The 12024-nt window shown below is 40.2% G+C and overlaps 1 protein-coding gene across 1 annotated transcript in view; it reads left to right on the top strand.

Moving 5' to 3' along the window:
• The window catches only part of LOC122811714 (E3 ubiquitin-protein ligase DTX3L-like), a 269974-nt gene that overhangs the window by 225476 nt on the left and 32474 nt on the right, over positions 1-12024 (top strand). The window contains exon 6 of the mRNA XM_044083744.1: positions 394-611. Coding sequence (XP_043939679.1) covers positions 394-611 — 218 coding nt within the window. The remainder of the gene's footprint in view (positions 1-393; positions 612-12024) is intronic.

Genomic DNA, 12024 nt, shown 5'->3' with positions numbered 1-12024 from the left:
CGTCACATTTTTTTTCTTGTGCATGGTTTTAACAAATGGATTTTACTATATGGAAGGGGGTTTGATCATTTTCAATAATTAATGGAAGAAACTTGACTTTTTCCACTTTGTGGGGTAAGCTGTAATGTCCTACGTTTAAATAATGTGTATGTTTTCTCTTTATCTTTTGTAAAATGTATATGTTACACTTCTAAAAAACTCTTCTGCATTTGCATTGTGTTTTGTTTAACACACATTTTGAAGACTCTCTCAAAAAAGATTTTAATGTTATTTTTCATACTTCAGTGAGTATTCAGCAGTAAGTTTTTGTTTAAGCAGTTTTAAATACTCACATTCTGAAACACACTGCTTCACGCTTTCATGCTTAATGTTTTGATGTTCTTCTTTTAATAGGCTGAGCATCCAAAACCAGGACAATGGTATGAGGGTACCAATAGGACAGCATACCTGCCCGATAATAAGGAAGGCAACGAAGTGCTGACATTGCTGCACCAAGCTTTTGACCAAGGGCTGATTTTCACTATTGGTACATCTCGCACGACTGGCAATGAGAATGTGGTGACGTGGAATGACATCCATCACAAAACTAACAGATATGGAGGTCCTCAGAAGTAAGTTATTCATTGGATACTTCTGTATTTACAGAGAAAGGTGGCACTTAACAGATTATGACTGTCTTTTGAGTTGCCACTATCTAAGCCTTTTTATGTAATTACATCACTGTCTGCACTCAATTCTAATTATAGGTTAAAACAACAGGCTTTCAAAATACTAGGAGAATACTGCAAGACATAATGCAGTGACAGAGAGAGTTTGCCATGCTTAACCTTAACAATGGCAAGGCACTTTGTTTTTTAATCATACTTTTTTTTGTCACACTAACCTGCCATTAGTTCAGCCCTTAAAGCAGCCTTCTCCCTTGATTATAAACTTATATGCATTGTCCCTTTCTACATCTGGGTTAACCCACACGGGTAGTTATTAGCAAGATGAGGCCAGACCTTGAAACCTGAATGCTGATTTGTAATAAGAAGTAAGATTGGGTTCTTGCAGTACCTATGGATGCTTTTCTAGCCCCTATACTGCAGCATTGATCCGGTGGGAGGACTGAAATCTCAGAACACAGCACCGCATGTATCTTGCATCATCAATACCTTATACACTGACCTCATTCGAGCTTCCACATCTGGCCTTTCATATGCCAGTATTCAGAGTCAATACTTTTCACAATTATTACTTCAGATAGTAATTATACAATGACGGGTCATTGTTATTCAAAAATAAGCATGTTGATTGGACAGCCCAGCCAGAGTGCCCATTATAAATCAAGCATATAACAATAGAAAAATGTCTGTCTGCTAAAGTACCATTGAGCAGTCAGACTTTTCTATTGGATGTTATGGAAGGACAGCACAAAAACGAAAAATGAGGTGCGTTCTCAAAAATAAAAAACAGAAATGTACCTGATTTTTCTTTCATTTTTGCACTGTCCCTCTGTAAATCTGAACACACTTTCATGTCTCTCAACTGTCCAAATATCTGTAGAATGTCCAGATTTGTGCCTCATAGTTTTACTCTCTTCCACATAAAACAGTAGTAGAGATTCTCTTTTCTCCATTGCTTGTCTTCAAAAGTGTAGGAATGTAACTCCCATTCACATGCACAGTACATCAGAAAACACAGGAGAATAGGAAACAACATGAAGGAACACTACGGCACCATTATACAAAAACATTACTTAAGAAAGGTAAGCAATTTCTTTCTGAAATAATGTCATTGTATAATAGAATAACCCACTCATGGGTGTTGGTATATCAGGATTTACCCACAGCTGGCTTTGTTTAATCTCTCGAGCTTTGCCCTCATGATCAAATCACACCAACCATGGGTAAATTCTAATATATCCATACCCACTTGTAATAATTTTATAATTAATGGATAACATGCATCAGATTGCAACACAAAATAATAATCCATCTGCCTTTTAGAATGCTAGCAGACATTTCACAAGTCATACAGGTTTCTCTAATAACAACACACTAGGTTTCCCTTTTGCAAATCACTTTAGATATATCATATCTAGATACTCACCTAAACATGTAGTTAAAGATGTCCACAATCCATCACATATGGCCAGCAGGTACATTTCATCCATATCACCTTTTACCTTCAGGCTAGTCACAGTAAAAAAATATTTTAAAATTCTTGTGAAAAATAAAGCCTTGTGAATCCCCATTAGTAAATAACCTTCCACTATCATTCTTACCTAATCAGACTACAAGCTCCCCTACAATCATTATAAACAGAAGTTGTAGTAGTGGATTTTTACATCTATTTGCAGGAAATAAAACAAATATCCTTATTCAAGGGAGTTTAATAAAAACAAAGTGTACAGCTATAAACCCATCTCTAGCCATAGTAGTCCCATCCCCATGATTTTATAAAGAGTAGTCCATTCTCAACTGAAGCACTAGTACCTAACTGTTCTGCCTCCCCTGGCTGTGCATAGCAAGTGTAATCTCCTAATCTGTAGCAAAATGAATTGAGAAGATTACTCACCACCACAGATAGTGTTAGCAGACAGTGACTCAATCAAAATGACATCTGTGGAGACCATTAAATAGTTTAATTTCCAAACTGTGCAAATCTTAATACAAGAAATCATTCCAAATAGGTCAAATAATGATGCTTTGACACACTCCAGCAACAGACATGTGGCTGCAATGGAGTCTAACATACAACTGAAGAAAATGGGGAAGGAGGGTGGAGTTAGCTAACAGAGCTAGGCTACAGGAAAACAGCTAGGCCAAAATACAAAAAAGGCAATTTCTTAGCTGAACAACAAATACCCAAGCATGTGTAATATGACACTCCCTGCCTGAAATCTTTAGATTTCGCCAAACAGCAATAACAATAAACATTATGTCCATGATATATTTGGAACCTCTTTATCCTCTGGAACCTGAAAAACAAGAGGGAGGGGAGAACTAGAGGATAAATCTTGCTGTTGCTGACACCTCTGGAGACCTGGGCAAGCAGTAATGGGAACAGATCTAAGTTCATGTAGGAGAATCTGAAGATGTGTTTTCATGCTTGGAAAGAAGTAACACCAGATCAGTGACAGGTCTGAATAAAAGTCGTGCAGAACCTTCCTTAATTACCTTGGACTCTACTTTAAGAACCTTTCCAGCATTACTGGGCATAGTTTGGGTAATGAGTCCTATGGGCCAGTGGTTACGATGAGCATCTTTGTCTTTGAGAAGAACCACATCACCTACTCTTAAATTCAGCTTATCGACTTGCCATTTACTGCGACCTTGAAGAGTGGAAAGGTATTCCTGCTTCCAACGATTCCAGATAACATTAGCAAGGTGCTGAACTTGTTTCCATTGTTATCTATGAATATTAGAGCAGTCAAGGTCCCCTGGAGGGGCAGGCGCTACTCCGATTTTCTGAGTAAGCAGAGTAGCTGTAGTGACCAATAATGGAGAATCTGGATCTGCAGACACTGACACTAGCTCTGGCATTGATTATGGCAGAGACCTCTTCCAGAAGGGTAGTTAAGATCTCATGAGTGAGTTGGGAAGATGTGAGGGTCTATATTACAATGTTGAACTCACAGGAGTTCGAACGTTGTAATATTGAACCCATATGTTCGAAATGTGAAAATAGAGAAAGCTATGGATCACTGATTTTTTTCCCAGGAAAAAAATCAGTGGGCCGTTTTTGAGGCTTTGCTATTGCCTCCACTGTGGTGCAATCTCGGAGTTGATATATTTAAGTAGGGGGGGTGTCTGGGCACAGCCCCACATGTTGGTGGATGTGGGGAGGGTCAAAGCCCCCACATTAGTATATGTTTAAAGTGTACGTGTTTTTTTTTTTTTTTTTTTTTTGTACCAGAACAGAGATTTTTTTTCCCTGGGAAAAAAAATCGCTGTCCTGTGTTTTTGTACTTTTTGGGTTTCGAACTTCCTGGTTCGATATTACATCGTTCAAACTCCTGTGAGTTCAACGATGTAATACAGACCAAGGATGTGAGACTGAGCAGCACAGAATCTAAGATCTTTCGAGTGATCCCAATCATGCGTTCCCAAGAACCTCCCATGTGAGACGAATGAGGAGGATTGAACTTCCAAGAACACCCTTTGCTAATAAGAATTTCCTTACTTCCAAATCATTGTTTACCCCTGTGAAGTTGGTTCTGCAGTCCAATCTTAGGAGTTTACTGGTCCTCTTATAGAGATAAATCTTCTGAAGGCATTAATAAAACATGAAGTCTCCATAGACTCTATAACTTCAATGTGCACAGCACGAATGCTGAGACAAATAAACAGTATGGCCCAACGTTTGTTGGCAACTCCGTGACGGGTTCTATGAGTTGCTACTGACCAGAGGCCAAAAACATCTATGCCAACATGAGTAAAGGATGGCTTTGTGCTTAGTCTGTCAGGTGGGAGATTGCCATCTGTTGTTGCTGGTGTCTCCCTCTCAGTATTTGACATTTGACACATTTATGAAGTGTGAAGGATATGCTACTTCTAGCACTGACAATCCACAAACCTGCGGATCTTTTAGCACCTTCAGTAAAGTGGCAACCTTGGTGCTGAACTTGCTCATGGTAATGTCTTACCAGTAATGTTGTGATGTGATGTTGGCCTGGAACAATGACAGGATATTATTCTATATCCCTGAGGTCAGCCCTTCCCAAGCAAACTCCAACTCTGAGAATGTCCTGGTTGTCAATTATTGGATTTAGTTTATAAACAGAGCTACCTTTAGAAAGATTGAGCCCCTTTGAAATGCTGTGCTTCCTGAGAGTACTCCTCATGTTGAACACTTCAGATAATTGTTTGCTCCGCTTGAGAGACTTCATTGATGGAGGGATGTTCTTTACATATGTGCCACCCATGACAGGCTTTAGGATTGTTATTTTTGTTTACAAATAGGTGAGCAACATGAATAAGTCATGCAATGGCACATACGACAGATGACCTCCTGGAGAAACATTTAAAATGATGAGAACTCAGCCCTACTCTAGATTTCACACAAGTGGTAAGTGTAATGGTGGTAGGTCTGATTTCTTTGTTGGAATCAGGGTTTACCAGTCCAAAGTTGGAATCAGCATGGTTTGTAATAACCTCTTGGAGAAGAAATCCTGGAGGAGATGTCCAGGAACTATCCTGAAAGGCAGATGCTGATACAGTGCAGGTGCCATGATCAGCATGGTTGACATCAGTAGGAACGTAATGCCATTGGTTGGGAGCAGAAAACCTTCTAATGCGTTCTACCCTATTACTGACATACACATAGAACTGTCTTGTTTGGTTGTGTATGTACCCAAGGACTATTTTACTGTCTGTGTAGAAGTCAAAGAAATTAATTTTCATTTCCATTTCAAGATTTATAAGCTCAGCAATTTGAACAGCTACCACTGTTGCACAAAGTTCAAGTCTTGGCATGGTATGAGCAGGTTTTGGAGTGAGTTTGCCTTATCAAGGACAAATCCGACAGTTACTTTTCCATCTAATACTATAATTCTGAGATAGGCCACAGCAGCTATAGCTTCAATGGAAGCATCAGAGAAGATGTGAATCTTTCTTTTGATAGCATTAATACTTCCAGTAGGTGTGCAGCAGCGTGGTATTTGAAGTTTCTCCAAGACATTCAGGGATTCTTTCCATGTTTCCCATCTTCATTGTTTTTCTCTGGGGAGAGGAGTATCCCAATCCATATGTTGAGAAGTGAGCTGTCTTAATAGTATCTTGCCCTGAATGGTAAAGGGTGATATGAAGCCCAGTGGATTGTAGTTTCTGTTTACTACAGACAAAACTCCATGCTTGGTGAAAAGCTTGTCACAAGCTGATATTTGAAATATGAATGAGTCTTGCTTGACATTCCAAAGCAGCCCAAGGCTGTGTTGCATGAGGGTAATATTAGACCCTAGTTCAAAGTTCTTTAGATTGTCAGCATGGTCCTCAGAATGAAAGGCTCCATTTACCTTGACGCTGTTGAAGTCTATCTTGTGAAGTCTGAGATTAGATACAGCCAGCATATCTTGAGTTCTGGCAAGGAGATTTTTTTTGCTTCTTCCTCTATAGGAAAAGATCTAAGCCCGTCATCTACATAAAAGTTTCTTTCAACAAACTGACGTGCATCAGACTCAAATTCCCTTTCACCTTCTTGGGCAGTTCTTCTCAATCTGTATATTGCGACTGCAGGATATGGGCTGTTACCGAAAACATGTACCTTCATCCAATAGTCTATGACCTTGTCGTTGACGTCATTATTGCGGTACCACCAAAATCTGACGTAGTTTCTGTTGTCTTCGTGAACAATAAAACAATGGAACATTTGTTGGATGTCAGCCATTACTGCAATCAGTTCTTGTCTGAAACGGATCAAGACCCCATTTAGGTTATTGTTCAGATTAGGCCCAGAGAGGAGAAGTTCATTAAGAGAAACACCTTCATAGCAAGCACTTGAGTTAAAGACCACTCTGATTTGGTCTGGCTTGCGAGGGTGATGCACACCAAAACATGGAAGGTACTAACATTCTTCCCCTTCCTCTAGGGGAGGTGCAGGTTCAGCATGATCTCTATCAGACACCTTCTGCATGAAGTCAACAAAGTGCTCAAAGTGCTTTTCATAGGAGATTTCCTGTTTAGGCTGCATTCCAGTGAAATAAACCGTGACTCTGCAAGCTGCTTATTGTTTGGCAATTTCATTCTTGCGGTACGGAATGGTAAAGGTGCCACCCATCTTTTGGAGTTGTCCTTGAATTCTTCACTCATAATTTTCAAGAATTTCTTATCCTCCCTTGTGGCCGCCAACTGATTGTCTTCACTAATAGTATCAGACACTATAATGCCAAGATTATCATCCCAGGAGTGTAAGCCATAGTTGTAGCCTTGGATGACTTGCTGTAGATTACCATTACTGCATAACCTTTCTTTTACACAGTAGTGATGAGGACAGGGTTCAGAACAAGTAGTTTATCCATTTGGAAGAACATGCATCTTGAAGGAAGTAACCCTGTTAGGTCTCCTGACCTTAACTAAACAAACGTTACCTATGACAACCCTACCTAGGTCCAGGCATTGGGCATATGGAGCATTGTTTGGACCGTTGATATATTCACATACCTTGTGCACCTGTCTCAGTATGTCTCTACCAAGCAGTATCAGGATTTTAGCATCTTTATCAAGGAGCAGTATTTGGCCAGATATGACCTGCAAGTGAGGGTGACAAGAAGCAGATGCTGAGGTAGGGATCACTTGCCTGTTGGTTGGAATCTGGTTTCACTCGATGAGAGTGGGCAGTGGAATTTCTAGGTTGCCATTGAGAGGAGTCACTATAACACTGCTAGCTTTCTTGCCAGAGACTTCTGTAATGCCAGCACAAGTGCCCAGAGTGTAAGGCAGGGCATCCCCTATTACGTTGAGTAGGTCAAATAACTCTGATCTTGCAAGAGATCGATTACTTTGCTCATCAAGAGCAGTGTACAGTCTGATGGCTCTTTCAGGATGACCCTTGGTATACACGGACCAAGCATATTTCTTCACAAGATTTGTCACTGAGTCCTTCACAGACTTCAGTACATGTGGTGGCAACTGGAGTAGGAGCCACGGTTTATCCTATGTTCTCTCCACCTTGCTTTGCCTCCGGGAGGGTAACTGTAGATGGGGTAGAAATATGTTGAAATGGATGAAGTGCTTGTACATGATCATCACTGACACATTCTATGCACTTGATAATGGCTTTACAGACCTTAGCAACATTGCTCGGTGGAAGCACAGCATTTAAAACATATCCCAAATTTCTTAAGAAGTTCCTTGCATTCTTGTAGGGTTTTTTTCCTAAAGCCAATACATATTCTGAGTGGGTGCAGTTTGTTATGTAGGGGGCATTTGCAATTCGGGTTTTCAATTTTCTTGCTTTGATTACCCTTGGTGGGAAGTGTAGAAGGTGTGGGTAAGACATCAGCCCGTTTAACTGAGACCGGATCTCTGCAGTCTCTGTATGAGCTGCACAAGTTTATAGGCTTAGGAGAGGGTGGACCTGGAGTGTGGGACTCCCCAAAGAAGCTTGGATCATTCTTTGTCACTGCAATTTTCCTGAAGAATTCACAGAAGAAGGAAAATGGGGGAAAGGAGACTTTGTTTGCTTCCTTATACTTTGATCCAACTGCTGTCCATTTTCCTTGGATATCATATGGGAGCTTTGAAACTATCAGGTTAACCCCACGAGCAGTGTCCAGATAATTGAGGCCTGGAAGGTGTGTGTCTTCCTTGGTTAGCTGAAGTTCACAAAGAAGGTCACTAAGCTCTTGAAACTTTAGATTGTCCTTGCCAGATATCATTGGGAAACTTTGCAGCCTCTTGAATAAAACATCCTCAGCAACTTCAGGGCTGCCAAAGCTATGTTCCAGTCTGACCCAGGCAGCATTAAGACCCACAGCCGAGTCAGCAATATGAACTGCCTTGAGATGCTTAATATGTTCAGAGGAGCTGGGACCACCTGATGTGCAAATCTAGTTCTTTGGTAGCTGTAATACCCAGATAACCAACTGCAGACTTAAAGGTGGATTTCCAGCCTCTGTAGTTCTCGGGTCTGTCGTCAGACCGTATGAGGCCACTTTTGCTAAGATCTTTGTGAAGCATGTACTTTACAATCTGTGACACTTATGCTTCTTCAGACTTTAAATGAGGAGCTGTTGGTTGAACAGTTTTGGTAACATTAACAGTGGCACTATTGCTGAATGACACTGGGACATATGGTGGTGCAAGGGCATTAAACTGAGGAACTGGCCAAGGGTTCATGAGTGCAGGAGCTTGCAATGATGCAGAGGCCCAGTTGACAGGAGGTTGGTGACTACCTCCATAATATGGTAGGTTAGCTTGAGCAGGGCAAGGTGTGTCATACTGACCTTGGGTGAGAGGTACTGCAGCAGTAGTCACTGGGAGTAACAGTTCTGAGGAAGTGTCACTGACTTCAGGAGCATCAGATAAAATGGAAAGCTTATTGATTTGGTTGACCACATAGTCTGTAGTGTGTTTAAGATAACTCTCTGTTTCCACTGGACCTATGCTGTTTGTCACTCCCACTAGCAGCTTGCTCTAGCACTCTTAACCTTGCCATAGCTGTGGCATGTTCACACTGTTTTTCTAAAGCCTCTATTTCAACCCCTTATGGATAGCTACTGCCTTTCTGCTTCTCTGTGTGCAGCTTCTCCCTGTAATTGAGCCTTCCTTTCTGTGAAGGCTGCCTGAATCTTAGCAGCTTCTGCATTAGCATGGGCTTTTATAAGTTGCTCGCTGAGAGTGGAAGATCTAGACTGTAAAGAACTGCTAGATCTGGTGGAGTGTCTGGTAGATGCAGAGTGATGGGATTCAGATTCATGGAGTTGTGCAATTCTGACTTCAGCCTTAGTCCTTGTTTGTAATGCCAAACTGTTGCTGTCAAAATGAAGCTGATCAAACCTCTTTAGTTCTTCTTGTGCTTCCTCAGTGTTATATCTCTGTAATAAATTGACATATTTTATGCATAGTTTCTGATAGCTTTGATAGGTAGCAATAAATTGCTTGAGTGCACTCTCTAATTGCAGTGCATCATAAGTGGGTTGAGAGAGGGCAGACATACAGTTAACAATGTTAGTCAACGAGTAAGCAAGATTGGATAATAATTTTTCCCTGTCAGTCTCATAATTCTGTTTTGTATTTCATGTAAGCTTAACCCGTGGTGGTGGTGCTGCGGTAGCGTTGTCGCCTCACAGTAAGACACTGTCCGGTTCGATTCTAAGCTAGAGCGTCTTCTGCGTGGAGACATGCGTGAATGGGCGTACTGCTGAAGGTTGTGCGTCAGGGCTGGTAACTCGGCACGTAAAAATCAATTACCAATCATTAGCGGACCGGAGTTCCGCTGTGGCGACCCCTAACCGGGAAAAGCCGAAAGACACAACAACGTTTCATGTAAGCTTAGAGATGCATTTCGCTCTTACACTTGGATCAGGGATTTGATCTTGGTCTACAAGAAAGTCTGCATCTTGCTGTGTATCAGCCTGTGCTGATGGTGTAGTGCTTTGCTGAGACATTTTGCTGATAATAAAACAGTTATGCTAAAGTCTTTTCTGAGACAGAGAAAAGTATAAAAAATGTATCAATTTTTAGCTAGCTGGGTTTGCAGGGCATTGGTTTGCAAGAAGCTAAGCAGTGCAGAAAATGTTACTTTCAGTTTCACAGTGGTGCAAGCATAACTCAGGGAAGAATAAAACAGTTTCTCTGAAGATATATGCAGTGCCCACAACAATATATATATATATATATATATATATATATATATATTTATATATATATATATATATATATATATATATATATATATATATATATATATATATATATATATATATATATATATATATGTATGTATATATATATATATATATATATATATATATATATATATATATATATGTGTATATATATATATATATATATATATATATGTATATATGTATATATATATATATATATATATATATATATATATATATATATATATATATATGTATATATATATATATATATATATATATATATATATATATATATATATATATATATATATATATATATATATATATATATATATATATGTATATCCCCTATTACGTTGAGTAGGTCAAATAACTCTGATCTTGCAAGAGATCGATTACTTTGCTCATCAAGAGCAGTGTACAGTCTGATGGCTCTTTCAGGATGACCCTTGGTATACACGGACCAAGCATATTTCTTCACAAGATTTGTCACTGAGTCCTTCACAGACTTCAGTACATGTGGTGGCAACTGGAGTAGGAGCCACGGTTTATCCTATGTTCTCTCCACCTTGCTTTGCCTCCGGAGGGTAACTGTAGATGGGGTAGAAATATGTTGAAATGGATGAAGTGCTTGTACATGATCATCACTGACACATTCTATGCACTTGATAATGGCTTTACAGACCTTAGCAACATTGCTCGGTGGAAGCACAGCATTTAAAACATATCCCAAATTTCTTAAGAAGTTCCTTGCATTCTTGTAGGGTTTTTTTCCTAAAGCCAATACATATTCTGAGTGGGTGCAGTTTGTTATGTAGGGGGCATTTGCAATTCGGGTTTTCAATTTTCTTGCTTTGATTACCCTTGGTGGGAAGTGTAGAAGGTGTGGGTAAGACATCAGCCCGTTTAACTGAGACCGGATCTCTGCAGTCTCTGTATGAGCTGCACAAGTTTATAGGCTTAGGAGAGGGTGGACCTGGAGTGTGGGACTCCCCAAAGAAGCTTGGATCATTCTTTGTCACTGCAATTTTCCTGAAGAATTCACAGAAGAAGGAAAATGGGGGAAAGGAGACTTTGTTTGCTTCCTTATACTTTGATCCAACTGCTGTCCATTTTCCTTGGATATCATATGGGAGCTTTGAAACTATCAGGTTAACCCCACGAGCAGTGTCCAGATAATTGAGGCCTGGAAGGTGTGTGTCTTCCTTGGCTAGCTGAAGTTCACAAAGAAGGTCACTAAGCTCTTGAAACTTTAGATTGTCCTTGCCAGATATCATTGGGAAACTTTGCAGCCTCTTGAATAAAACATCCTCAGCAACTTCAGGGCTGCCAAAGCTATGTTCCAGTCTGACCCAGGCAGCATTAAGACCCACAGCCGAGTCAGCAATATGAACTGCCTTGAGATGCTTAATATGTTCAGAGGAGCTGGGACCACCTGATGTGCAAATCTAGTTCTTTGGTAGCTGTAATACCCAGATAACCAACTGCAGACTTAAAGGTGGATTTCCAGCCTCTGTAGTTCTCGGGTCTGTCGTCAGACCGTATGAGGCCACTTTGCTAAGATCTTTGTGAAGCATGTACTTTACAATCTGTGACACTTATGCTTCTTCAGACTTTAAATGAGGAGCTGTTGGTTGAACAGTTTTGGTAACATTAACAGTGGCACTATTGCTGAATGACACTGGGACATATGGTGGTGCAAGGGCATT

The sequence above is a fragment of the Protopterus annectens genome, chromosome 9.part0, assembly GCF_019279795.1.
Source record: "Protopterus annectens isolate FY-2018-M chromosome 9.part0, PAN1.0, whole genome shotgun sequence".
In the NCBI taxonomy this organism is placed as follows: domain Eukaryota; kingdom Metazoa; phylum Chordata; order Ceratodontiformes; family Protopteridae; genus Protopterus; species Protopterus annectens.
Note: the sequence above shows the minus strand (reverse complement) of the source record. Positions and strands in the feature narration are given on the sequence as shown.